Raw genomic sequence first — 24,705 nt, 5'->3', positions numbered from 1 at the left:
GGTGCGGCCCGAGGGCTTCCGTTAACGGGTTCGCCTGTCGGAGCCGCCGACGTTGTCCCGCGGTTACGACTCGTAACTATGCGCGAAAGGCACCGTCGGTGAGCTCGTAGGAGATTAGAACGAGTCGATTGGTCTCATTTAAGCGACGTCTGTGCTTTAGCGTCCGTAGAACGCTCGGCCATCGCCCAGTTCTACACGCGGGACCGACCGCGATAGCGGTGGCTAGTTTAATTGAGCGGTTGTGCTTTTCTGTTTGACTTCATGCAGCCGTGTTCCTGTCAGCTGCGTTCTGCCTCCGGACACCACACTGCGCAGTGCACTGCGCAGTCGTATGTTGTAGGCTGCTCCCGTCAGACCTGGGACAAATACTTATTTGATTTTGGATTCAAATACTTTTCTGTGCTCTACTGATCTTGCCTGGTGTAATTGAGCCTGCCAATATAACCAGAAGGCGGGGTTTGCAGTTTTTGAGAATATTTCATTGGTTCCAACACACCAGGCAAGATCAGTAAAGCGTAGAAAAGAGTTTGAATCCAAAACAAATACGTATTTGACCCAGGTCTGGCTGCCATTCTTGGATTTCTTTTGGAAAGAACGTTTTTTTATTCTGAAGTTATTTTATTCTGTCCTATCTCTGTTGTACTATGTACTGTTATCTAGTGGAACCTAAGGAACTGAAATCATTTTTTAAATTAATTATAATTTTTTTTAATCTGTGGTTTTCCCTTCACCGCCCCCCCCCCCCCCCATACAGACGGAGTACGCGCGGTTCGAGAACGGGCGCTTCGTGTACAGGATAAGCCGGTCGCCCATGTGCGAGTACATGATCAACTTCATCCACAAGCTCAAGCACCTCCCCGAGAAGTACATGATGAACAGCGTCCTGGAGAACTTCACCATCCTGTTGGTAAGCATCGCTGTCTGTCAAATAATCAAGTCCCACCCCCCCCCCCCACCTTGGCCACCAGGGCTGGCCTCAGGGAACGTACTGCCCCAACAGCCGAACGAGACCAAGGAAATGCCAGTGAGTGTGTTATACCTCATTATCTCCACTAGACGGAGACAGCGCAACCTAATGATATGTACTTACCAAAAAGCAGTTCACATGTTGTGATTAGAATATTCATTTACCCTTAATTAAGTTTTGATGCAGCGTACCGACTATTTGTGTGAATTCAGAGCTAAAATATCCAGAACATTCCATCAGTAATAACAGTTGGACGCTGACCGTACTGAAATCGAGGCAACCTTAACTGCAACGAGACCGTAACCATGACGCGACCGTAACCGCGGCACGACCGTAACCGTGAGGCGACCGTAACCGCGACGCGACCGTAACCGCGTTTCTTTGCCTGTGTTCCAGGTGGTGACCAACAGGGACACGCAGGAGACCCTGCTGTGCATGGCGTGCGTGTTCGAGGTGTCCAACAGCGAGCACGGGGCTCAGCACCACATCTACCGGCTGGTCAAGGAATGAGCCCCCCCCCCATCCCCATCCCCGTGCCCAAGGCCCCCTCCAACATAGACTGAAAAAACCTCATTACAAGTGGCAGTGCCTCTAATTGAAATCAGACCCAGACTGCTTTGAGTCACATTTGGGTGAAGCCTATTATTATTATTATTATTATTATTAATTATTATTATTATTATTATTATTATTATTGTTTTTTTGTCTTTCTTAACGTGTATGTGTATGACTGCAGCTGTGAATTGCGGTACAGTTGTTTTTTGTTCTGATACGTAAAGTAGTTCATTTTAATGGATGACTAGCTTATATCTGTCTGTAGGACAAAGTACATATATTGTGGCAGTGCGTAACGCCAGACAGAATTATCTGTTGGGCCGGGTTGTGTTTCGTTAGCAGGTTTCTTTTTATTTTCTGTTTTTCATCCAGTGAGGTCCATCGAGGAGGAGAAAAAAACTGACAGTAGCCTTTGTTTCGTGAGTTGCGTAAACTACACGGTGTGCGCGCGTGTGTTTGTGTGCGGTTCTTTGCGTGTATACGTGTGTACACATACACACATACGCATGTTTTCCAAAGAAAAGTTTTTGAAGCATATCTCTTTTTTTGGGGGGTGAGTACATTTACAAATGAGAACTATTTAGAAGATGAAAGATTGCGGTTTATTGTTAAGTACAAGGACACTACCGGAGGAAAAACATTTGCAGCATTCGGAGAATTGAGCCGCATCTTTGAACCAGTGACCAAGCAGCCGCAGTGAACGCGCTGTACTGCTATAGCACTAAGGACGTATCAATCAGCCATCGTCCAGACGTTGTCCGCGACCTACTCTCAAACCGCAATAAGAAAAAAAAGAGCTCAACTCGTTTAAATTCTCCCGGCCTGCACGTGTTTTTCTTTCCAACCGAAAAAAAATAGAAACGAAAGGAATCTTTTGGAGTCGCCTAATGTAATTTTGTCCGAAGTAGAAAGCACTACAGTTCTGAGTCGTCACTTTTGTCCGAAGCACTTGGATGTTCTGATTGGACGGGCCTCGTTGAGGGTGCCTGACACACTGCCTTTAAGATTACATTAAGAAAATTATCCCAGCGTGCGAAGAAACGCGGGATCGAATCTCTGAAAATGTAACATAATGAGAAACTGGGAAACCAGGTTACCTTTATTTTCAGTGGCATTTACTTTGCTATGGTGCATAACTCCTCAACAGGCTATAAATATATAAATGTTTGATCTTTTTTTTTCTTTGGCCATTGAAATCGTTTTTAAATGATTGTTAATCCTGTCCATTTGTGCAGTCAATCACTGCCTTTGCTTACACGAGTCCTATAAATCTGTGGCCTACACTATTCATTTTCTACAACTCCGAGCCTTAATTAAACGCGTGTGGTGTGAATTCCAAAAGATGCCACGAAAGCTGTGATCTCTTTCCTAAGCTGGAAGACCGTCTCGTTAAATGTCACGCACGATAGGAGTTTCGCCGTACAGAACTGCCAAAGCGTATCTGTATACAGTGCCTTAGTGTACGTTGTACCACTGACCGTCGCTAATTTGTGAGGACACGTCTGTCATTTAGAAACGCGCCCGAGATCAGCAGTTTTTGTGAACAGAAGAATTGCCTGCCCATATCTTTTGCATAGACACGCCAACATTCATCACGCCATATCAGGAAGTGACTGTAATAATAGATTAATAAAGAAATCGCTTTCAAGTTCTATTCATAAATATATATATATATATATAAATACATATATATACCCTTTTTATTTACATTTCAATGCAAAACAGTATATACAGTACTAAACTGACTTTGCCTTTGTCTAAAAGACCAAAAATATATATATATCTATGGAGATATATCAGATCTCTAATCATTTCCCTGCACTGTAGCATGAAAGTGCCTTTGGTTTGGAATTTCCAGCTTAGAAAAGACAACGTGTTAAGAATTATAAACATTAGCAAAACCAAAAAATTATATATATATATTAAAAAGTGAGAAAACGGATCACCACAATGCCTTTTTTAAGTTTTTGTAATAGATTGATGAGGCACAGTACATTTTTGACAGAAATATAGAAGATTAAGATTTTAAAAGGACATAATTTGGTAACATTGAAAAAAAAATGGTGCAGAATATATTTAAAAGGCACCTTTGTGTTAATGTTAACTCCTGTGAAAGGGAATATTCTTGAGCATGAGATTTTGTTTCCAGCAAAAGTAATTTTCTTACCAATACTGTTGAAATCTTTGCCTAATCGTCTGTCGACATGACTAGAATCGTTTGCATTACTCAGTATTAATATTTGGCTTCGGTTTGTTCCTCTGTATCAAGGTGGGGGAGTGAGGGCCGAGCTTGAAAAGACGACAGACGTACAACCTTTGGATATAAATCTCGGCCAAATCCGTTTGATAGCCAATCAAACGTGCGATCAGTCACTGTGCGCTGTCAACATGGGTTCGCCATATGTTCTTAATCACACGGAAGTGTTTTCCTGTATTTTTCTTTAGAGCGGTATGCCATTCCTGTTTTTGGTGGGAGCTCTGCATTGAAGGGTACGCAAGAACACTCATGAGTGTAGAACCCAGAGTGGCCTGAAATAGACGTAACAGCGAGCCGACGGTGATGCCGCCGGTTCACCCGAGTGAAACCAACGGTGTATCTCTATTTAAGGAGCATCCTTAATTATCCACAGTGCCAGAACAGACACGGTTACATCGACTCTCCTTTCTCATGAAACACTAAAGACCAGCACTGTTGAATATCGCCAGTCCCGATTATTGGAATGGGTTCACGCAATCTTTTTAACAGCTTTATAACACCACTTCTTAAACAAGTAAAAGTAGATGTAAGTAACGAATGCAAAATAAGTTGGCTTGGTTGCTCTGTGTGTTGCTATACGCCTAAAGTAGACTACAGGTGTCGTCATACCATTCACAATCAAATAGCCTTTGTTATTTAACCTGTTTTTTATTTTTTACGTTTTGGAGGCGGGGATAGGGGAGGGGTGGGGCGGGTATTGTTTATTACTATTTCGCCCTGTGTACTTGTTCACGTTTCTGAATAACAATGAGATGAACTCGGTTCCTGTTTTTTATCGTGCTTCGCGTATACAATGGTTTTGTGACGACTTGAGTATATTTGAACCCGAGTCAATGGTCCCTGTTACCGCTGCACTGCTGGTACGTTTGCCAGGTCAATCTCGCTTTGAATACCTACAGTTTCAATGGGGGTCAAGTTGGGTTCATGAACTTAAAACAAGGCGAATGTCGGGGAAACATTTTAACGACCTCCACGGTGCGGAAAAGAGAGATTTGACGCGAACGTATTGGCAGTTTAGCTCTAGTTCTTACTCGTTTTGTGTTTTGTCTCTGTGTAGGTACTGGTACCTTTTTGTTCATAACCATTTTAAATGATTGGCTTTAAAGTGAACTTTTCTTTAGTTCATATAGTATCTTGGAATAAAAAACGATTGTGTGTGTGTGTGTGCAGAGATTTTTTAAAGGTGCTTTGTATAAAGAAAATGATGTATCCTGGCTTTTCTCGGTACAAACGTGTGAGATCTTTATTATCTGTTGGAATGGTAAAGGGGAGAGACAGGAGAGAGAGAGGAGGAAACTGGCTATTCGTGTGTGTGTGTGTGTGTGTGTGTGTGCGCGCGCGTGCCTGCCTGCGTGCGTGCAGGTGCGCACGCATATGTGTGTCTACGCGCGTGTGTTCTTTACTGCAAAATGGTCTCGTCTTTGCTCCGTAACATTTTGATGCCTTCTTGATAAAGTGGTAGATATTTTGTAGCTTTCTAGGAACTTTGTATGCATACAATATCAAATGAAAATAAATATTAAAACTTGGATGACTTCTCTTTCGTTTCAATGCAGCACACAACCTTGACATCATGGCCACTTTCTGCTCATTAACCATGCTTGCCTTTGTATTCACAGAGTATTACAGTACACCACCAGTGTTTCAGAGAGGGAGAGAGATAATGTGTGTGCGTGTGTGTGTGCGTGTGTATTCCCATTCATCAGCCCTACTGTGTCAGCCAACCAAAGCATAATCTACAATTAAAATGTAAGGAAACGTTTTGAGTTTAAGTATATCCATTGGTTCTCAAACTCGGTCCTGGGGGACCACTGTGTATGCTGGTTTTCATTCCAACCTGAACCGCAATCCCAGAAATTTAACAAGCTGTTAATTTTTCTTAATTAGGTGCTTTTTATGTTTTAGAGCTGGGGTTCCCAGTCTTATCCAGAAAGGGCCAGTCAGGCCAGTCTTATTCAGAAAGTGTGGGTGCACACACATCAAGGTGCTTAGCAATGCTCTCGTGTATATACACTCACCGGCCACTTCATTAGGTACACCTGTTCAACTGCAAACTGCACCCATTAACACAAATATCTAATCAGCCAATCACGTGGCAGCAACTCAATGCATTTAGGCATGTAGACATGGTCAAGACGATCAGCTGAAGTTCAAACCAAGCATCAGAATGGGGAAGAAAGATGATTTAAGTGACTTTGAACGTGGCATGGTTAATGGTGCCAGACGGGCTGGTTTGAGTATTTCAGAAACTGCTGATCTATTGGGATTTTCACGCACAGCCATCTCTAGGGTTTACAGAGAATGGTCCGAAAAAGAGAAAATATCCAGTGAGCGGCAGTTCTCTGGGCGAAAATGCCTTGTTGATGGCAGAGGTCAGAGGAGAATGGCCAGACTGGTTCGAGCTGATAGAAAGGCAATAGTAACTCAAATAACCAGTCGCTACAACCAAGGTATGCAGAAGAGCATCTCTGAACACACACCACGTCAAACCTTGAAGCAGATGGGCTACAGCAGCAGAAGACCACACCGGGTGCCTCTCCTGTCACCTAATGAAGTGGCCGGTGAGTGTATATAGCCTATATATACAGTGAGCTCCATAATGTTACTGACAGATGTGTTTTTTCTTGATTTGGCTCTACTCTATCATTTTACATTTGTAATTAAACAATTCACATGTGGTCAAAGTTCAGATTCTCAGATTTTGTTAAAGTGTATTTTTATATATTTTGCTTTTGCCATGTAGAAATAACATCACTTTTTATATATGGGAGCCAATTTTTTGCATCCGCAAGGCATGCTGGGATAGCTGGCGATGCTAGGCAAGCCGGCAAAACAACCAGCAACGCGGGGTGCTGACCAATCGCATTAAAGATCCGACATGAAAACTGTCTTCGATTTCAAATGTAATTTCTCCATTCCACATAGTTCTGTTAGGGAGGACTCGTTAATTATGGCTATGTGGGGATCTCCAAAACATACGATTGATATACATTTAGCAAGCACTGTTTTAAAAATAGGAAATACGGCTGCAGGCGGCCAATTGTGGGAAACGGGGAACGATGGCCGCCACTCTGATTGGCTATGGACTTCGGCAGTGCGCACTGCCCTTAAAAGAGAATGATAAGAGGTAATTTGATTGGCTATCAACAAATGCAGCTGCACCTCACCCACTACCAATCAGTATGACCCCGCCCTGTTTCCAGGTGCCCCGCACACCTTGCACTGGGCGCTGCTCACCTCTGGTCCCCGGGGTTCCGTCAGTCACAAGCCAGCCCCGTGCGCAATTCGCCGCGCCAAAGATCGTGCCCGCGCTCCACGCAACGTTGATTCCAGAAGATAGAGCTCTTGGTGTATCGTCTGTCCACAAGATTTTTTTTTTTTTCCCCAGAACTTTGCAGGTTCGTCCAGGTACTTCCCCTTTCGGTAAGAAGAATTTGACGTGTTCATGTGTTCCAGTGTTATGTCTGTGGGATGACTAAGCTAACCCGCTCTTTAGCACTGTCAGCACTGACACCTAACATCAGGTATTGTGTTTTCATCAACTGTCCTTGTGGACCGAAGGTTAGGAATGCCATTAACGGACAAGAGGACGGACTATTACATTACAGGCATTTAGCAGACGCTCTTATCCAGAGCGACTTACACAACTTTTTACATAGCACTTTACATTGTATCCATTTATACAGCTGGATATATACTGAAGCAATGCAGGTTAAGTACCTTGCTCAAGGGTACAACGGCAGTGTCCTTACCCGGGAATCGAACCTGCGACCTTTCGGTTACAAGCGCAGTTCCTTACCCACTGTGCCACACTCCGTCCTATGAAATAGTAACGCTTCTGTTGAGTTGGAATACAGCATTTTCAATGATCCCAGTGATGAGTGATTTACTAACAGATGCACGGGCAAATACGAAGTGAAGGTTCCGGTTGAAGATCCGCATTCGGTCCTGAGAGAAGCCGTGGAGCGCTATGACATCTTTCCATCAGGCGTGCTCTTAAACAAACATTCCTGCCTTAAAAAACGATAAGCAGATGCTTGAACTGATAAAACGCTCGGCTCAAAGGCAGGTCCCTGTTACCGTGTAATCTTTTATCGGTTTGATGAGGACCAAACCCTTAAAATAGTACATATATTTTTATGACACATTGGCTTCCTGGATGTCCTTGAACTAAGATATGTCGTTGTTGTGTAAATCATACAACATGGTGGCCTGTCAGCATAACATAATCGCTAATATCTCAACAGCAAGATTAGCACATCCAATGGACTTTCCAGCAGGATCCTGGTACAGACATAACATAAGCGTAAGAGACGCATTCATTTTGTTAATTCGTTTTCTGATGAGCACGCAGAAATGTACACAGGGATTCAAGCCAGAAAAAACTCAACTGAAAGTAGAGCAGTGAGTCAGTTTTTTTAAAAGTCATGTTAAGAAAATGCAGTTTCAATGCCATCATTTAAACAGTCCGTTGCATATTTTCTGCGCTGGTCTTCGTCCTGACCTCACTATTCTCTCAACTGCAGCCGTTCAGCCCCTCTGAGGCTTTCTGTTATTTGTCCTGGTGCTCTATTTGAAACTGAAGCCGGCAGCTAAACAGCTTCCTTTTAAGGGGTAGTGCTTCTACACGCGGCTCACACCCGTCAGTCAACTTCAGTCACCTGAACGTCAACCATGAATGTTGGGGGTGGGCGGCAAGGTGGTGCGGTGGGTAGCGCTGTCGCCTCGTGAGCAAGAGGCCCCCGGTTTCCAAAACTTGTCGAAGTCCCCCACCAGGTGGGGGGCCGCGTGCCAGATCACCTCCAACCAAGGCACCGGAGCCTTGTCCCCCGCCCCCGCCAGAGAGCCCGGCCACCTGACCCTCGGGCCTGGGGCCTTGGGCCTTGGGCCTTGCCCTCCAGGTGATCTTTATTCACGTCCTGCCGTGCAACCTTTCGGCAAGCGAGCCCCTCCCTGGACCGGAGCGCGATGAAGCGGTCGGCCAGCTGCAGGGCACTGCGGAGGCTCGCCTGCATGTGTGGGACCCTCCCGAAAAAACATGGGCTGCGTGGCAGCGAGGGGACCAGCGTACTGTAACGGCTACAGTTGGATCACCCCAACGGGCGAAGAGGGAAGTAATATAAATGGGGGTTTATGTGATGAACTACTATGAGCATGTATACTGCCGTCCAAAGGCTAACCGCAGTAACTACATTTTGGTCGAAATTGAGTTATAACTAAAAATGAACTTCTTGATATCTGTTTTATCTTGTGACAAAGTTTCAGAGTTAAATTTTGCTTTGTTTTAGAGAAAAAACGGTATAAAAATTGCAGTAACTACAAAACCCGACTCAAAACCATGGCAGACCGCAGTAAGTGAAGTTACTGCGGTCTGCTTTGGGATTCTACCGGCCGATTTTGCGATCTACCCATCTAAGTTACCTCACGCGACTGCTTTGGGATTCTACCACCAGCCGATTTCACCCATCTAACCTCACACAACAAAGCTGTTTAAGATGGCACTATCCAGCGGAAAGAGGATAGTGGAACTGGTGTTGAAAAGAAAATACCCAGGTAGGCTAAGTAACGATGACATTAAGCGTTGAGAAACTAGCAATCACATTATAAAACACCTGTCAGCCTCGCTATATATGCTGACTGACAGGCGATGTTTAGTTAGCTAGCGTTATCTTACCTGCTCCCTGTAGCTGTAACATTATCATCTGTAACTTCACATCATCGCCGATGCCATGTCATGCACTTAAAGATTGTTTACAATCTAGCCTACGCATTGTAGGAATACGAGTGCGGAGAAAGAAGCGCATGTATCCGCAAATAATATAGATTAAAAATGTGCACAATTTCGTACTGCAAATGAAAATAAATGTAGGCTATAAGGCCTAGGCTACTCGCTAAAACTGCCTATTTGGGGAGAGCTGGCTATATATGATAGTATTGAGTAGCCTATTTTGTGGATTAATTGTATTGATACTCAAGGAAAATCAGGGAAGTTTCTGCCACTGCTTAGTGATTAAAACGGATTTTTCTAAATCGCATTTATCATTTAATCTCCCTAACACAATGCGAAGAAGCTGTCTGTCACTTTCCAATTGATTAGTCAGATCGTTTGCATGCTTGTTAATCACTGAAAATTAATTAAAACAGTTTGAGATCAATTAGTTTAAAGGAAAGTTTTGCGCTCCACCAAAACACGCCGCTGTTTAAAACATGTAATATAATGAACACATTGTACTGTGATTCAGTGTAGCCTTGTATTTATTCATTGTGTTAAATAGTAAAGACAAGGATAATGAAAATTATTAATGTGATTGTCATCAAGGCAACAACAGTGGTGGTGATGACAACGATGATGAAATTGAAGATGATGATGCAAAGTTTAATTGATAGGAAAATAATTATCTAGATAGGTGAATAAGTAAAAAGTGAAATGAAATGATATTAAGACTAAACGTCTAAAATTCTCAATTTGTCCAGACTAATTAAACATGCACAAATCCATAAGTAGAGTTGTTAAATAGCCTACTGTTAAATACAATTATAACAAAATCAGTGTCAAAATAGTTTTTGTTCACTGACAACACAATATAAAAGCTGAGAACATTAGTTACTGCACTTTGCTTTTGCATTGCTCTTAGAACCATTTAAGGCAATGCAAAGGCAAAGTGCAGTAACTACATTTTGGGGTTAAAGGTCAATCAGCCTCATGGTTTTGGGCATAAATTTACTCATGAATACATGTACAATTAGTGAATATCACTGATATACCTATAACACATTTGCTGCCATTAAGTCTTTAAACATTTTTCTCTTTTACATTTACCAGTTTTCCAATTAATTCAATAAATGTATCAACAATTTTACTGATTGTTAAACTGATTTGCATTATTTTCACTTTTGGCATAACCTATGCCTTATGTTTTTCTGATTTCCATGACATATATTCTTCCAAAAGCTTCAAACACATTGTGCTCATTTATTCACGGTTGTTCAATAAAGTGATTTCCCATGCATGAATTAATAATTGCATTTTTAAAATTAGCATTATTTAATATTGACATAAGCCTATAGCCTATGTATTTCTATTTCCACTGAACATTTTTCTCCAAAAGTCTCAAACACATTGTTGCTCATTTATTTCACGTGTTCAATAAAGAGATTTCTATTGTCCAATCAATTAATTGCATTTAATTTATGCATTATTTTCACATTTTGGACATAAGCCTATAGCCTTATGTATTTTTCTGATTTTCCACTGACATATATTTCTTCCAAAAAGTCTTCAAACACATGTTCTCATTTATTTCACCGGGTTGTTCAATAAAGATGATTTCCATGATTGTCAATTAATTAATTGCATTTTAATTTATGCATTATTTTCACATTTTGGACATAAGCCTATAGCCTTATGTATTTTTCTAATTTTCCACTGACATGATTTTCTCCAGAAAAGTCTTCAAACACATTGTTGCTCATTTATTTCACTGGGTTGTTCAATAAAGGTGATTTCCATGCATTAATAATGAATTGCATTTTAAATATTAGCATTATTTTCACATTTTGGACATAAGCCTATAGCCTTATGTATTTTTCTGATTTTCCACTGACATATATTTCTTCCAAAAAAGTCTTCAAACACAATGTTACTCATTTATTTCACGGTTGTTCAATAAAGATGATTTCCTATTGATCCAAATCAATAATTGCATTTTTACATTTTTGCATTATTTTCACATTTTGGACATAAGCTATAGCACATTATGTATTTTCTCATTTTGCATCTGCACATTTACTTTCTTCCAAAAAGTCATCAAACACATTGTTGCTCATTTATTTCACGGGTTGTTCAATAAAGATGATTCCATGCATTGGAATTAATGAATTGCATTTTAAAAATTTAGCATTATTTTCACATTTTGGACATAAGCCTATTGCCTTATGTATTTTTCTGATTTTCCACTGACATATATTTTTCCAAAAAGTCTTCAAACACATGTTGCTCATTTATTTCACTGTGGTTGTTCAATAAAGGTGATTTCTATGCGTTGAATCAATTAATTGCATTTTTTAATTATTGCATTATTTTCACATTTTGGACATAAGCCTATAGCCTTATGTATTTTTCTGATTTTCCACTGACATATTTCTTCCAAAAAGTCTTCAAACACATTGTTGCTCATTTATTTCACGTGGTTGTTCAATAAAGTGATTTCCCATGCATTGGAATTAATGAATTGCATTTTTAAAATTTAGCATTATTTTCACATTTGGACATAAGCCTATAGCCTTATGTATTTTTCTGATTTTCCACTGACATATATTTTTCCAAAAAGTCTTCAAACACATTGTTGCTCATTTATTTCACCGGGGTTGTTCAATAAAGATGATTTCCTATTGATCAAATCAATTAATTGCATTTTTACATTTATTGCATTATTTTCACATTTTGGACATAAGCCTATAGCCTTATGTATTTTTCTGATTTTCCACTGACATATTTTTCCAGAAAAGTCTTCAAACACATTGTTGCTCATTTATTTCACGGGTTGTTCAATAAAGATGATTTCCATGCATTGGAATTAATGAATTGCATTTTTAATTTATTGCATTATTTTCACATTTTGGACATAAGCCTATAGCCTTATGTATTTTTCTGATTTTCCACTGACATATATTTCTCCAAAAAAGTCTTCAACACATTGTTGCTCATTTATTTCACCGGGTTGTTCAATAAAGATGATTTCCATGATTGGAATTAATGAATTGCATTTTTAAAATTTATGCATTATTTTCACATTTTGGACATAAGCCTATAGCCTATGTATTTTTCTATTTTCCACTGACACTGATTTTTCTCCAGAAAAGTCTTCAAACACATTGTTGCTCATTTATTTCACGGGTTGTTCAATAAAGATGATTTTCCATTGATCCAAATCAATTAATTGCATTTTTAATTTATTGCATTATTTTCACATTTTGGACATAAGCCTATAGCCTATGTATTTTTCTGATTTTCCACTGACATATATTTCTTCCAAAAAAGTCTTCAAACACATTGTTGCTCATTTATTTCACCGGTGTTCAATAAAGATGATATCCTGCATTGGAATAATAATGAATTGCATTTTAAATATTTGCATTATTTTCACATTTTGGACATAAGCCTTTAGCCTTATGTATTTTTCTGATTTTCCACTGACATATTTTTCCAAAAAGTCTTCAAACACATTGTTGCTCATTTATTTCACCGGGTTGTTCAATAAAGATGATTTCCATGCATTGGAATTAATGAATTGCATTTTTAATTTATTGTATTATTTTCACATTTTGGACATAAGCCTATAGCCTTATGTATTTTTCTGATTTTCCACTGACATATATTTCTTCCAAAAAAGTCTTCAAACACATTGTTGCTCATTTATTTCACCGGGGTTGTTCAATAAAGATGATATCCTATTGATCCAAATCAATTAATTGCATTTTTACATTTTTTGCATTATTTTCACATTTTGGACATAAGCCTTTAGCCTTATGTATTTTTCGGATTTTCAACTGACATATTTCTTCCAAAAAAGTCTTCAAACACATTGTTGCTCATTTATTTCACCGGGGTTGTTCAATAAAGATGATTTCCCATGCATTAGAAATAATGAATTGCATTTTTTAATTTATTGTATTATTTTCACATGTTGGACATAAGCCTATAGCCTTATGTATTTTTCTGATTTTCCACTGACATATTTCTTCCAAAAAAGTCTTCAAACACATTATTGCTCATTTATTTCACCGGGGTTGTTCAATAAAGATGATTTCCTATGATTCAAATAATTAATTGCATTTTTATTATTTTTGCATTATTTTCACATTTTGGACATAAGCCTATAGCCTTATGTATTTTTCTGATTTTCCACTGACATATATTTCTTCCAAAAAAGTCTTCAAACACATTGTTGCTCATTTATTTCAACGGGGTTGTTCAATAAAGATGATTTCGCATGCATTGGAATTAATGAATTGCATTTTTTAATTTATTAGATTATTTTCACATTTTGGACATAAGCCTATAGCCTTATGTATTTTTCTGATTTTCCACTGACATATATTTCTTCCAAAAAAGTCTTCAAACACATTGTTGCTCATTTATTTCACCGGGGTTGTTCAATAAAGATGATTTCCTATTGATCCAAATCAATTAATTGCATTTTTACATTTTTTGCATTATTTTCACATTTTGGACATAAGCCTATAGCCTTATGTATTTTTCTGATTTTCCACTGACATATTTCTTCCAAAAAAGTCTTCAAACACATTGTTGCTCATTTATTTCACCGGGGTTGTTCAATAAAGATGATTTCCCATGCATTGGAATTAATGAATTGCATTTTTAAAAATTTAGCATTATTTTCACATTTTGGACATAAGCCTATAGCCTTATGTATTTTTCTGATTTTCCACTGACACAGATTTTTATCCAGAAAAGTCTTCAAACACATTGTTGCTCATTTATTTCATTGTGGTTGTTCAATAAAGGTGATTTCCCATGAATTGGAATTAATGAATTGCATTTTTAAAAATTTAGCATTATTTTCACATTTTGGACATAAGCCTATAGCCTTATGTAATTTTCTGATTTTCCACTGACATGATTTTCTTCCAAAAAGTCTTCAAACAATTGTTCTCTTTTATTTCACGGGTTGTTCAATAAAGTGATTTCCTATGATCCAAATCAATTAATTGCATTTTTAAATTTGTGCATTATTTTCACATTTTGGACATAAGCCTATAGCCTTATGTTTTTTCTGTTTTCCACTGACATATATTTCTTCCAAAAAAGTCTTCAAACACAATGTTACTCATTTATTTCACCGGGGTTGTTAAATAAAGATGATTTCCTATTGATCCAAATCAATTAATTGCATTTTTACATTTTTTGCATTATTTTCACATTTTGGACATAAGCCTATAGCCTTATGTGTTTTTCTGATTTTCCACTGACATATATTTCTTCCAAAAAAGTCTTCAAACACATTGTTGCTCATTTATTTACTGGGTTGTTCAATAAAGGGTGATTTCCATTCATTGGAATTAATGAATTGCGTTTTTCAAGATTTAGCATTATTTTCACATTTTGGACATAAGCCTATAGCCTTATGTATTTTTCTGATTTTCCACTGACATATATTTCTTCCAAAAAAGTCTTCAAACACATTGTTGCACATTTACTTCACCGTGGTTGTTCAATAAAGATGATTTTCCATTGATCCAAATCAATTAATTGCATTTTTTAATTTATTGCATTATTTTCACATTTTGGACATAAGCCTATATGGCCTTATGTATTTTTCTGATTTTCCACTGACATATATTTCGTCCAAAAAGTCTTCAAACACATTGTTGCTCATTTATTTCACCGGGGTTGTTCAATAAAGATGATTTCCCATGCATTGGAATTAATGAATTGCATTTTTAAAAATTTAGCATTATTTCACATATAGGACAAAGCCTATAGCCTATGTATTTTTAATTTTCCACTGAACTGATTTTCTCCAGAAAAGTCTTCAAACACATTGTTGCTCATTTATTTCACCGGGGTTGTTCAATAAAGGTGATTTCTCATGCTTGGAATCAATAATTGCATTTTTTAATTTATTGCATTATTTTCACATTTTGGACATAAGCCTATATGGCCTTATGTTTTTTTCTGATTTTCCACTGACGCTGATTTATCTCCAGAAAAGTCTTCAAACACATTGTTGCTCATTTATTTCACTGTGGTTGTTCAATAAAGGTGATTTCCCATGCATTGGAATTAATGAATTGCATTTTTAAAGATTTAGCATTATTTTCACATTTTGGACATAAGCCTATAGCCTTATGTATTTTTCTGATTTTCCACTGACATATATTTCTCCAAAAAAGTCTTCAAACACATTGTTGCTCATTTATTTCAACGGGGTTGTTCAATAAAGATGATTTCGCATGCATTGGAATTAATGAATTGCATTTTTTAATTTATTGCATTATTTTCACATTTTGGACATAAGCCTATATGGCCTTATGTATTTTTCTGATTTTCCACTGACATATATTTCGTCCAAAAAAGTCTTCATACACATTGTTGCTCATTTATTTCACCCTGGTTGTTCAATAAAGATGATTTCCCATGCATTGGAATTAATGAATTGCATTTTTAAAAATTTAGCATTATTTTCACATATTGGACATAAGCCTATAGCCATATGTATTTTTCTAATTTTCCACTGACACTGATTTTTCTCCAGAAAAGTCTTCAAACACATTGTTGCTCATTTATTTCACCGTGGTTGTTCAATAAAGATGATTTTCCATTGATCCAAATCAATTAATTGCATTTTTACATTTATTGCATTATTTTCACATTTTGGACATAAGCCTTTAGCCTTATGTATTTTTCTGATTTTCCACTGACATATATTTCTTCCAAAAAAGTCTTCAAACACATTGTTGCTCATTTATTTCACCGGGTTGTTCAATAAAGATGATTCTAGTCCAAATAATTAATTGCATTTTTACATTTATTGCATTATTTTCACATTTTGGACATAAGCCTATAGCCTTATGTATTTTTCTGATTTTCCACTGACACAGATTTTTATCCAGAAAAGTCTTCAAACACATTGTTGCTCATTTATTTCATTGTGGTTGTTCAATAAAGGTGATTGCCCATGAATTGGAATTAATGAATTGCATTTTTAAAAATTTAGCATTATTTTCACATTTTGGACATAAGCCTATAGCCTTATGTATTTTTCTGATTTTCCACTGACATATATTTCTTCCAAAAAAGTCTTCAAACACATTGTTGCTCATTTATTTCACCGGGGTTGTTCAATAAAGGTGATTTCTCATGCGTTGGAATCCATTAATTGCATTTTTTAATTTATTGCATTATTTTCACATTTTGGACATAAGCCTATAGCCTTATGTATTTTTCTGATTTTCCACTGACATATATTTCTTCCAAAAAAGTCTTCAAACACATTGTTGCTCATTTATTTCACCGGGGTTGTTCAATAAAGATGATTTCCTATTGATCCAAATCAATTAATTGCATTTTTACTTTTTTTGCATTATTTTCACATTTTGGACATAAGCCTATACTGCCGTCCAAAGGCTAACCGCAGTAACTACATTTTGGTCGAAATTGAGTTATAACTAAAAATGAACTTCTTGATATCTGTTTTATCTTGTGACAAAGTTTTAGAGAAAAAACGGTATAAAAATTGCAGAAACTACAAAACCCGACTCAAAACCATGGCAGACCGCAGTAAGTGAAGTTACTGCGGTCTGCTTTGGGATTCTACCGGCCGATTTTACGATCTACCCATCTAAGTTACCTCACGCGACTGCTTTGGGATTCTACCACCAGCCGATTTCACCCATCTAACCTCACACAACAAAGCTGTTTAAGATGGCACTATCCAGGGGAAAGAGGATAGTGGAACTGGTGTTGAAAAGAAAATACCCAGGTAGGCTAAGTAACGATGACATTAAGCGTTGAGAAACTAGCAATCACATTATAAAACACCTGTCAGCCTCGCTATATATGCTGACTGACAGGCGATGTTTAGTTAGCTAGCGTTATCTTACCTGCTCCCTGTAGCTGTAACATTATCATCTGTAACTTCACATCATCGCCGATGCCATGTCATGCACTTAAAGATTGTTTACAATCTAGCCTACGCATTGTAGGAATACGAGTGCGGAGAAAGAAGCGCATGTATCCGCAAATAATATAGATTAAAATGTGCACAATTTCGTACTGCAAATGAAAATAAATGTAGGCTATAAGGCCTAGGCTACTCGCTAAAACTGCCTATTTGGGGAGAGCTGGCTATATATGATAGTATTGAGTAGCCTATTTTGTGGATTAATTGTATTGATACTCAAGGAAAATCAGGGAAGTTTCTGCCACTGCTTAGTGATTAAAACGGATTTTTCTAAATCGCATTTATCATTTAATCTCCCTAACACAATGCGAAGAAGCTGTCTGTCACTTTCCAATTGATTAGTCAGATCGTTTGCATGCTTGTTAATCACTGAAAATTAATTAAAACAGTTTGAGATCAATTAGTTTAAAGGAAAGTTTTGCGCTCCACCAAAACACGCCGCTGTTTAAAACATGTAATATAATGAACACATTGTACTGTGATTCAGTGTAGCCTTGTATTTATTCATTGTGTTAAATAGTAAAGACAAGGATAATGAAAATTATTAATGTGATTGTCATCAAGGCAACAACAGTGGTGGTGATGACAACGATGATGAAATTGAAGATGATGATGCAAAGTTTAATTGATAGGAAAATAATTATCTAGATAGGTGAATAAGTAAAAAAGTGAAATGAAATGATATTAAGACTAAACGTCTAAAATTCTCAATTTGTCCAGACTTAATTAAACATGCACAAATCCATAAGTAGAGTTGTTAAATAGCCTACTGTTAAATACAATTATAACAAAATCAGTGTCAAAATAGTTTTTGTTCACTGACAACACAATATAAAAGCTGAGAACATTGTAGTTACTGCACTTTGCTTTTGCATTGCTCTTAGAACCATTTAAGGCAATGCAAAGGCAAAGTGCAGTAACTACATTTTTGGGGTTAAAGGTCAAATCAGCCATCATGGTTTTTGGGCATAAAATTTACCTCATGAATACATGTACAATTAGTGCAATATCACTGATATACCTATAACACATTTGGCTGGCCAGTTAAAATACTTTAAAGCCATTTTTCTCAGTTTTACCCTTTGCGTAGTTACTGCAGTTAGGCTTTGTAGGGCAGTATAGCCCTCCGCAGAAATCGATTTGACTTGAAAACTGTGACCTAGGGATATTAGAACGTGTGTTGTGTTTCTTATTTTATTTTTTAAACGGTCATTTCCAGTTTTTTGGTCACCGAGGTCCAGACATGCGCTGTCCGGGCTGCAGCCGGCGCTGCTTGGCCTGGTTCTACAGGTACCTGCCAGTCCGCTTCCTCTTCCTCCTGTGGCTGTTTTTCACTGGCTCCTTCATCTTCGTCTTCTACACGAACCACTCCAGAAGCGGCTTCAGAAAACACTTGGTTTCCGAGAGGGTGAGTCTGCGTCGTCTTCCCACTTTTCACACCGCAGGACTTTCCGGGACTCGTGAAATGCACATACAGTACTGGCATAGCACAGTGAGCTACAGGCTCATTCTGGGACCCATCTCGTGCAGCCTCACCACCCATTTTGGGTCCCGGCTCATAGTTTAATAAACACTGGCTTCAGGTCATGTAAACCAATGTAATGCACTGCCGTTCACCCCGTATTTGTTCTCTCTGATATTGTTCCGGCGTGGGATGGTGGGGTGGGGGGTTTAATGCTGCGTTCTCACCGAATCCGGCGAGGGCGCGTGGTGGGGACTCGTCGGGCCCGCACGCTCTCCGTTTAATGGGCGGTAGTATGCAAATAGTGTAGGTGGGCTCCGCCAAACAGATGCCTCCATACCAGTGACATAGCCTACCACGGAACACAGCCGGCACCTGATTGGATAGACGCTGGGCAGCCGTTGGTTTTGGCTTCCGTTTTCAAAATGGAACAGTATGACAGAGCGTTGATGAACTTTCTCTTTTTCCACCTAAACTGTCCACTGAATATATTTGTGAAAAGATTTGAAATAGGCAAAGCAGTTAGCGGAATCTTGGCTCATGTTTGACCTGCAGCACCTGGTTTGAGAGTTTGATCCCAGTTGCCAGAGCCAGAGCAAGCTAAGTCGGTCGCCTTCATTTGCATAGAGTGTGCGTTCTATGCAAATACAGAACCGGCGACGGCACCAGGCCGGCACCACACCACCCTCTGGACCGCCTCCATCCTGCACCGCGCAGCCTGTCCGTAGAAACCGAACAGGATGCGTCGAGTGCCGGATTTGGTGAGAACGCCCCCCCCCCCCCCCCCCCATTAGCGGCGTGTGAACAGCTTCCGGACGCCGGCGGTCATCGGCCACCGCCCCGACCCGACTGTCCTTCGTCACGGCGACAGGCGTGTTTATGGTGTCATTAACGCGTGGGTGGTGAGTGCGGCCCTTTCTGTGTGACGCAGGGGACCGCAGAAAACAGGACCGCAGAGGACAGGACCGCAGAGGACGGGACCGCAGAGAACGGGACCGCAGAGAACGGGACCGCAGAGAACGGGACCGCAGAGAACGGGACCAGTGGGGCTATCGGAGGTGCCAACGCGACCCTGGCCTCGCCTCCGGTTACCTGTCCGCTCAACCGCACGTTTTCCTACCGAGAGGACATAGCCAGTCCCCTGAGGATCCCATACCAGATGCTCGCAGGGGAGCGTCCACGCTTCAGAAGTTAGTATCTCGGATGATAAAGGTCCACTTCTCCTTTCCATATGCAAATGCTGAATTTCATGTATTCTTACTGCGCCTCAGAAGCTCAGGCGCCCTAACAAAACTGGGTATAATTGCTATATATATATATATATATATATATATACAGTGGGCTCCAGAATTATTGGCACCCTTGATAAATATGCACAAAAAATGCTAAAAAAAAAAAACATTCTAAACTAAAAAATAATAGTTATTGACATAAGCTTTATTTTCCAACATGTGTAATCTAGTGTGCTTGATTAATGATTCATTGGAATCAACCAAAGTCTTAAATTCTTTAAATTAAAAATATATTTCCCCTAAAAACAGGTTCCACAATTATTGGCACCCCTGGTTTAATACTTTGTGAAAACACCCCTGGCAAAGATGACTGCCATGAGTCTTTTCCTATAATTTGTGATAAGGTTAGAGAACACATATGGAGGGATTTTTGACCATTTCTCCATGCAGAACGTTTCAGAATCATTGATGTCCTTAGGTTTGTGCGTATGGAGAATTTAAGTCTGGACACTGAGATGGCCATTGGAAAACATGGATGTCGATTTCACTTAAGCATTTCTGCCTCCAAACATGTCGATGGTTTGTATGGCCAAAACGTTCAATTTTGATCTCATCTGACAATAGCACTCTCTCCCAGTCATAATTCCAATGAGGTTTGGCAAGCTCCAGATTCTTGGTTTTGTTTATTGTGCTCAGTAAGGGCTATCTTCGTGCCACCGTTCCAAAGAGTTAGCTGGTATGGAGGTGCCATTTTATGTTTTTTTAGACTTGTTGACCGCAAGAAACAAACCAATCTCTGCAATTCTTAAACAGTGATCCTTGGGTAATTAATGGCCTTCCTCACCGTCCGTGGGGACAACATGCACTTGCTTCCACTTCCTGGAAAATTTGCAACCATTCCATATGTTTTACACCTTTTTATTATTGCCCTTACAGTGCTAAGTGGTATGTTTAACCGTTTATATCTTTTTTTGTACCCATTACCACACTTGTGACAGTAAATTACCATTGGTCTCTTCTGAATTGACAGTTGTTTGGCTTTTCCCATCCTGATGGATGACAAAGGGATTTTGTATGCTTGTTACCTCATTTTTATTCTTTAGTGAAACTGGAAGTGATGGAATGACACAACATAGTTCCTTTAGACTGAGATGAATTAAATTAAGTAAAATTGTATTGCCAATTTCATACTGCTTGATTTTACTTACAGTAATTGTTAGGGGTGCCAATAATTATGGCACCTATGGTTTTCAGAAAAGATTAGATTACTTAATAAAAAAACATTGAAGCATGAGCGTAAATGTATTGAAATAAAAGTTTTCCGATATGTTTGAAAATAACATGTAGATTATTATCTGTCATTTTTTATATGCAGCCTTTTTTCTTCATTTTTATTAAGGGTGCCAATAATTCTGGAGCCCACTGTGTATATATGACGTTATAATAAGATTTGATTGCAGAACTTCATAATATATTGACAAATGTTGAAGTAATTGTCATTTTCAGATACTGAAAGATGTCTTTAGGAAATGTATTGCTGTGAAGTATGTTTAACATTATATTTTCCAGAAAGTCTGTGTATGCACAAAATACTGCCGTATATTCCACTTCCATAAGGGCAGCCTTAGCTTCTGCCTTTATTCCAAGGGAAAGATCACGTTCCGTAGTTGGGCTGGGCTTCAAAGCTGCAGCGCTTGGATGAACTTTAGCCATATTAAATCTAGGACGGACTATCCTTTTCAAGCAGATCAAGATCAAGGGAGCGTTTATGACAAAAAAAAAACAGTGTTATCATTTTAAAAAATATGACAGCATGTTCCACATTCTTAATGTTAAATAAAAGAAAAGTATTAGCACTTTTGGTCACTGAAAATGATTTGTGTTTGTGCAGAATACATATCCATAGGAATATCTTCAGTGAGAAGAAAGAAAGAGAACTACCTGCTGGGAACGCTCCGGTCCGTTTTCCGGCAGTCCCGTGAGTCGGACGTTGAGGACATGGTCCTGGTGGTCTACCTGGCCGACTGGGACCCGACGGCCCGGGAGCAGACCGCGCGGGAGGTGTCGGACCGGTTCCGAGGGCAACTGGCCGCCAGGCGCCTGCTCCTGATCGCCTCCCCGCGCACGGCCTACCCGACCCTGGAGGGCCTGAAGCGCAACTACGGCGACTCGGAGGACCGGGTGCGGTACCGCTCCAAGCAGAACGCGGACTACGCCTTCCTGTCCAACTTCTGCACGGGCCTGGCCCGCCACCACCTGGTCCTGGAGGACGACGTGCGCTGCGCCAGGAACTTCCTGCTGTCCATCCGGAGGAAGGCGGAGGCCTCCTCCCGGCCCTGGACCACCATGGCCTTCTCCAAGCTGGGCTACATCGGGAAGCCGTACCGCGGCTCCGACCTGCCCGCGCTGGCCCGCTTCCTCCTGCTGTTCTACGGCGAGATGCCCTGCGACTGGCTGCTGGACCACTTCTTCCGCTCCAAGGCCCAGGGGGAGCTGCTCCGCGTGCGGCCCTCCCTCTTCCAGCACGTGGGCTCCTTCTCCTCCTTCCAGGGGGGCGCCAACTCGCTCAAGGACGACGAGTTCCGGGAACGGGCCGGCCCCTCCGGGGACAACCCCCCGGCCGCGGTGTCCACGGACATGGAGGCCTTCGAGGGGAACACCCTGGAGGCGGCCTACGAGGGGCTCGGCTTCTTCTGGGGCCAGCGGGTGGCCAACGGGAGCCACGTCTCCGTGCGCTTCAGGGAGCCGGCGGCGCTCCGGAGGGTCCGGGTCCTGACGGGCTCCCCGGAGCACTGCGGGGACGTCCTGAGGGCGGGGCTGGCCGAGGTGGGCTGGGCGGGAGCCTGCGGAGGGAGCCTCGACGCCTGCCAGACGTACCGCAGAATAGGGCGTTTCGTGAACGGAACTCTGGATGTGGAAGGGCCGGGTTTGGGGGTCAGAAGGCCCGTGGACTGCCTGAGGGTACGGGTCACTGAAGATCAGAAAGAGTGGCTTATCCTCCAAGACCTCAGCGTTTGGATAGAGAAGACAGGCAATGCAACCGTCAAAGAGCCAACAAAATGAGCATTTCACAAACTGATCTCTCAGCCCTTCTTGTTTTGTCTTGTCGGTAAAAGTAAATGATGGCACTTTCGACATGGCACTGCCACAAAAGATACATTATCGTAAAAAAGAATAAAATAAATAGATTTAACTATGCCAAGTTAATTTTCAGGAAAAAATTAAAACTTAACTCTAAGTTTGTTGTTCTAAATTTTTACTGAAATTTGGTATACGTTATATGATAACCGTAAATTTGAGAGTTATTTTTTTATTTACCAGGATGTGACTTGAGACCATTTACAATTCCAAATTGAGGAGGAGCATGTAAAATTTTTTTGAATAAACCGGTTAATCAACAGCCCCTCAAACGCACTTGTTTACATCCCAGTATACCATCAGGATTTTACCCATGAGCCTCCGCTACCCGTGCGGGTGCTATCTGGGTGTGAATGGGTAAATACAACTCAAAGCAAATCATTCACAAGGCATTCTGGCATTTATGATTTTATGACAAGATTACCATCAGGCTTTATAAACTTGCATCAGTTATTGTGCCTTTTCATTGGGCCTCTAATGATGTGTATCAGGTGTGACGCAATAATAGCAGAGCTCTTTGTGAGTGCAAGTACGGCTCCTGAGTGTTTCCGTTGGACACTAAAGAGGCACACCATAAGATCAGGCTGGATCACCATAAGATCAGGCTGGATCACCATAAGATCAGGCTGGGTCACCATAAGATCAGGCTGGGTCACCATAAGATCAGGCTGGATCACCATAAGATCAGGCTGGGTCACCATAAGATCAGGCTGGGTCACCATAAGATCAGGCTGGGTCACAAATACGATCAGGCTGGGTCACCATAAGATCAGGCTGGGTCACCAAAAGATCAGGCTGGGTCATGAATACGATCAGGCTGGGTCACCATAAGATCAGGCTGGGTCACCATAAGATCAGGCTGGGTCACCATAAGATCAGGCTGGGTCACAAATAAGATCAGGCTGGGTCACCATAAGATCAGGCTGGGTCACCATAAGATCAGGCTGGGTCACCATAAGATCAGGCTGGGTCACGAATACGATCAGGCTGGGTCACCATAAGATCAGGCTGGGTCACAAATACGATCAGGCTGGGTCACAAATACGGTCAGGCTGGGTCACAATACGATACAATCCAAGCACTAGAGCCCTTTGTTCTGCAACCATAGCACACCTGGCTCCTCCCACTCTGCGTGCCTGCACTCCCAGGTCACGCCTGCTGTCTGGGCCCCCCCGGTGGTGGAATGACCCCCCCCCCCCCCACATCAGCCCCCACATAATGAGTAATGAGATTTGAAAGCTTTAGAGAAGTTAGAGAATTCAAAGAAGTACATATATGTTCAAATGTATTTAATGTCTAAACATAGTTCGATTTTTAGTTTTTATTCACATTGATTTGAAAATAGTGACAGTATTCATCTACACCTGATACATTCAAACATATTTAAA

The 24,705-nt window shown here is 40.4% G+C and overlaps 2 protein-coding genes across 8 annotated transcripts in view; both read left to right on the top strand.

Moving 5' to 3' along the window:
• The window catches only part of tead1a (TEA domain family member 1a), an 82,334-nt gene extending 77,026 nt beyond the window's left edge, over positions 1-5,308 (top strand). For all 6 annotated transcript variants that reach the window (XM_064311953.1, XM_064311952.1, XM_064311951.1 and 3 more), the window contains 2 exons: positions 755-907; positions 1,364-5,308. In XM_064311953.1, the coding sequence (XP_064168023.1) occupies positions 755-907; positions 1,364-1,477 (267 nt within the window). In that variant the 3' untranslated portion in view covers positions 1,478-5,308. The remainder of the gene's footprint in view (positions 1-754; positions 908-1,363) is intronic.
• A 1,350-nt stretch (positions 5,309-6,658) lies between these two features.
• Positions 6,659-23,579, top strand: LOC135241489 (alpha-1,6-mannosyl-glycoprotein 4-beta-N-acetylglucosaminyltransferase-like). 2 transcript variants are annotated; one of them, XM_064311949.1, is made up of 4 exons: positions 6,659-7,202; positions 18,705-18,893; positions 19,879-20,137; positions 22,071-23,579. In XM_064311949.1, the coding sequence occupies exons 2-4, from the start codon at positions 18,729-18,731 to the stop codon at positions 23,240-23,242; spliced, it is 1,596 nt and encodes a 531-aa protein (XP_064168019.1). In that variant the 5' UTR covers positions 6,659-7,202; positions 18,705-18,728; the 3' UTR covers positions 23,243-23,579. The 2 variants fall into 2 exon arrangements, with proteins under 2 accessions (XP_064168019.1, XP_064168020.1); XM_064311950.1 differs by lacking the exon at positions 6,659-7,202 and having other exon boundaries at positions 17,562-18,893.
• Positions 23,580-24,705: the final 1,126 nt, after the last annotated feature.

Source organism: Anguilla rostrata, chromosome 16 (assembly GCF_018555375.3).
Source record: "Anguilla rostrata isolate EN2019 chromosome 16, ASM1855537v3, whole genome shotgun sequence".
Taxonomy (NCBI): Eukaryota; Metazoa; Chordata; class Actinopteri; order Anguilliformes; family Anguillidae; genus Anguilla; species Anguilla rostrata.
This window is presented reverse-complemented; position numbering and strand designations above follow the sequence as displayed.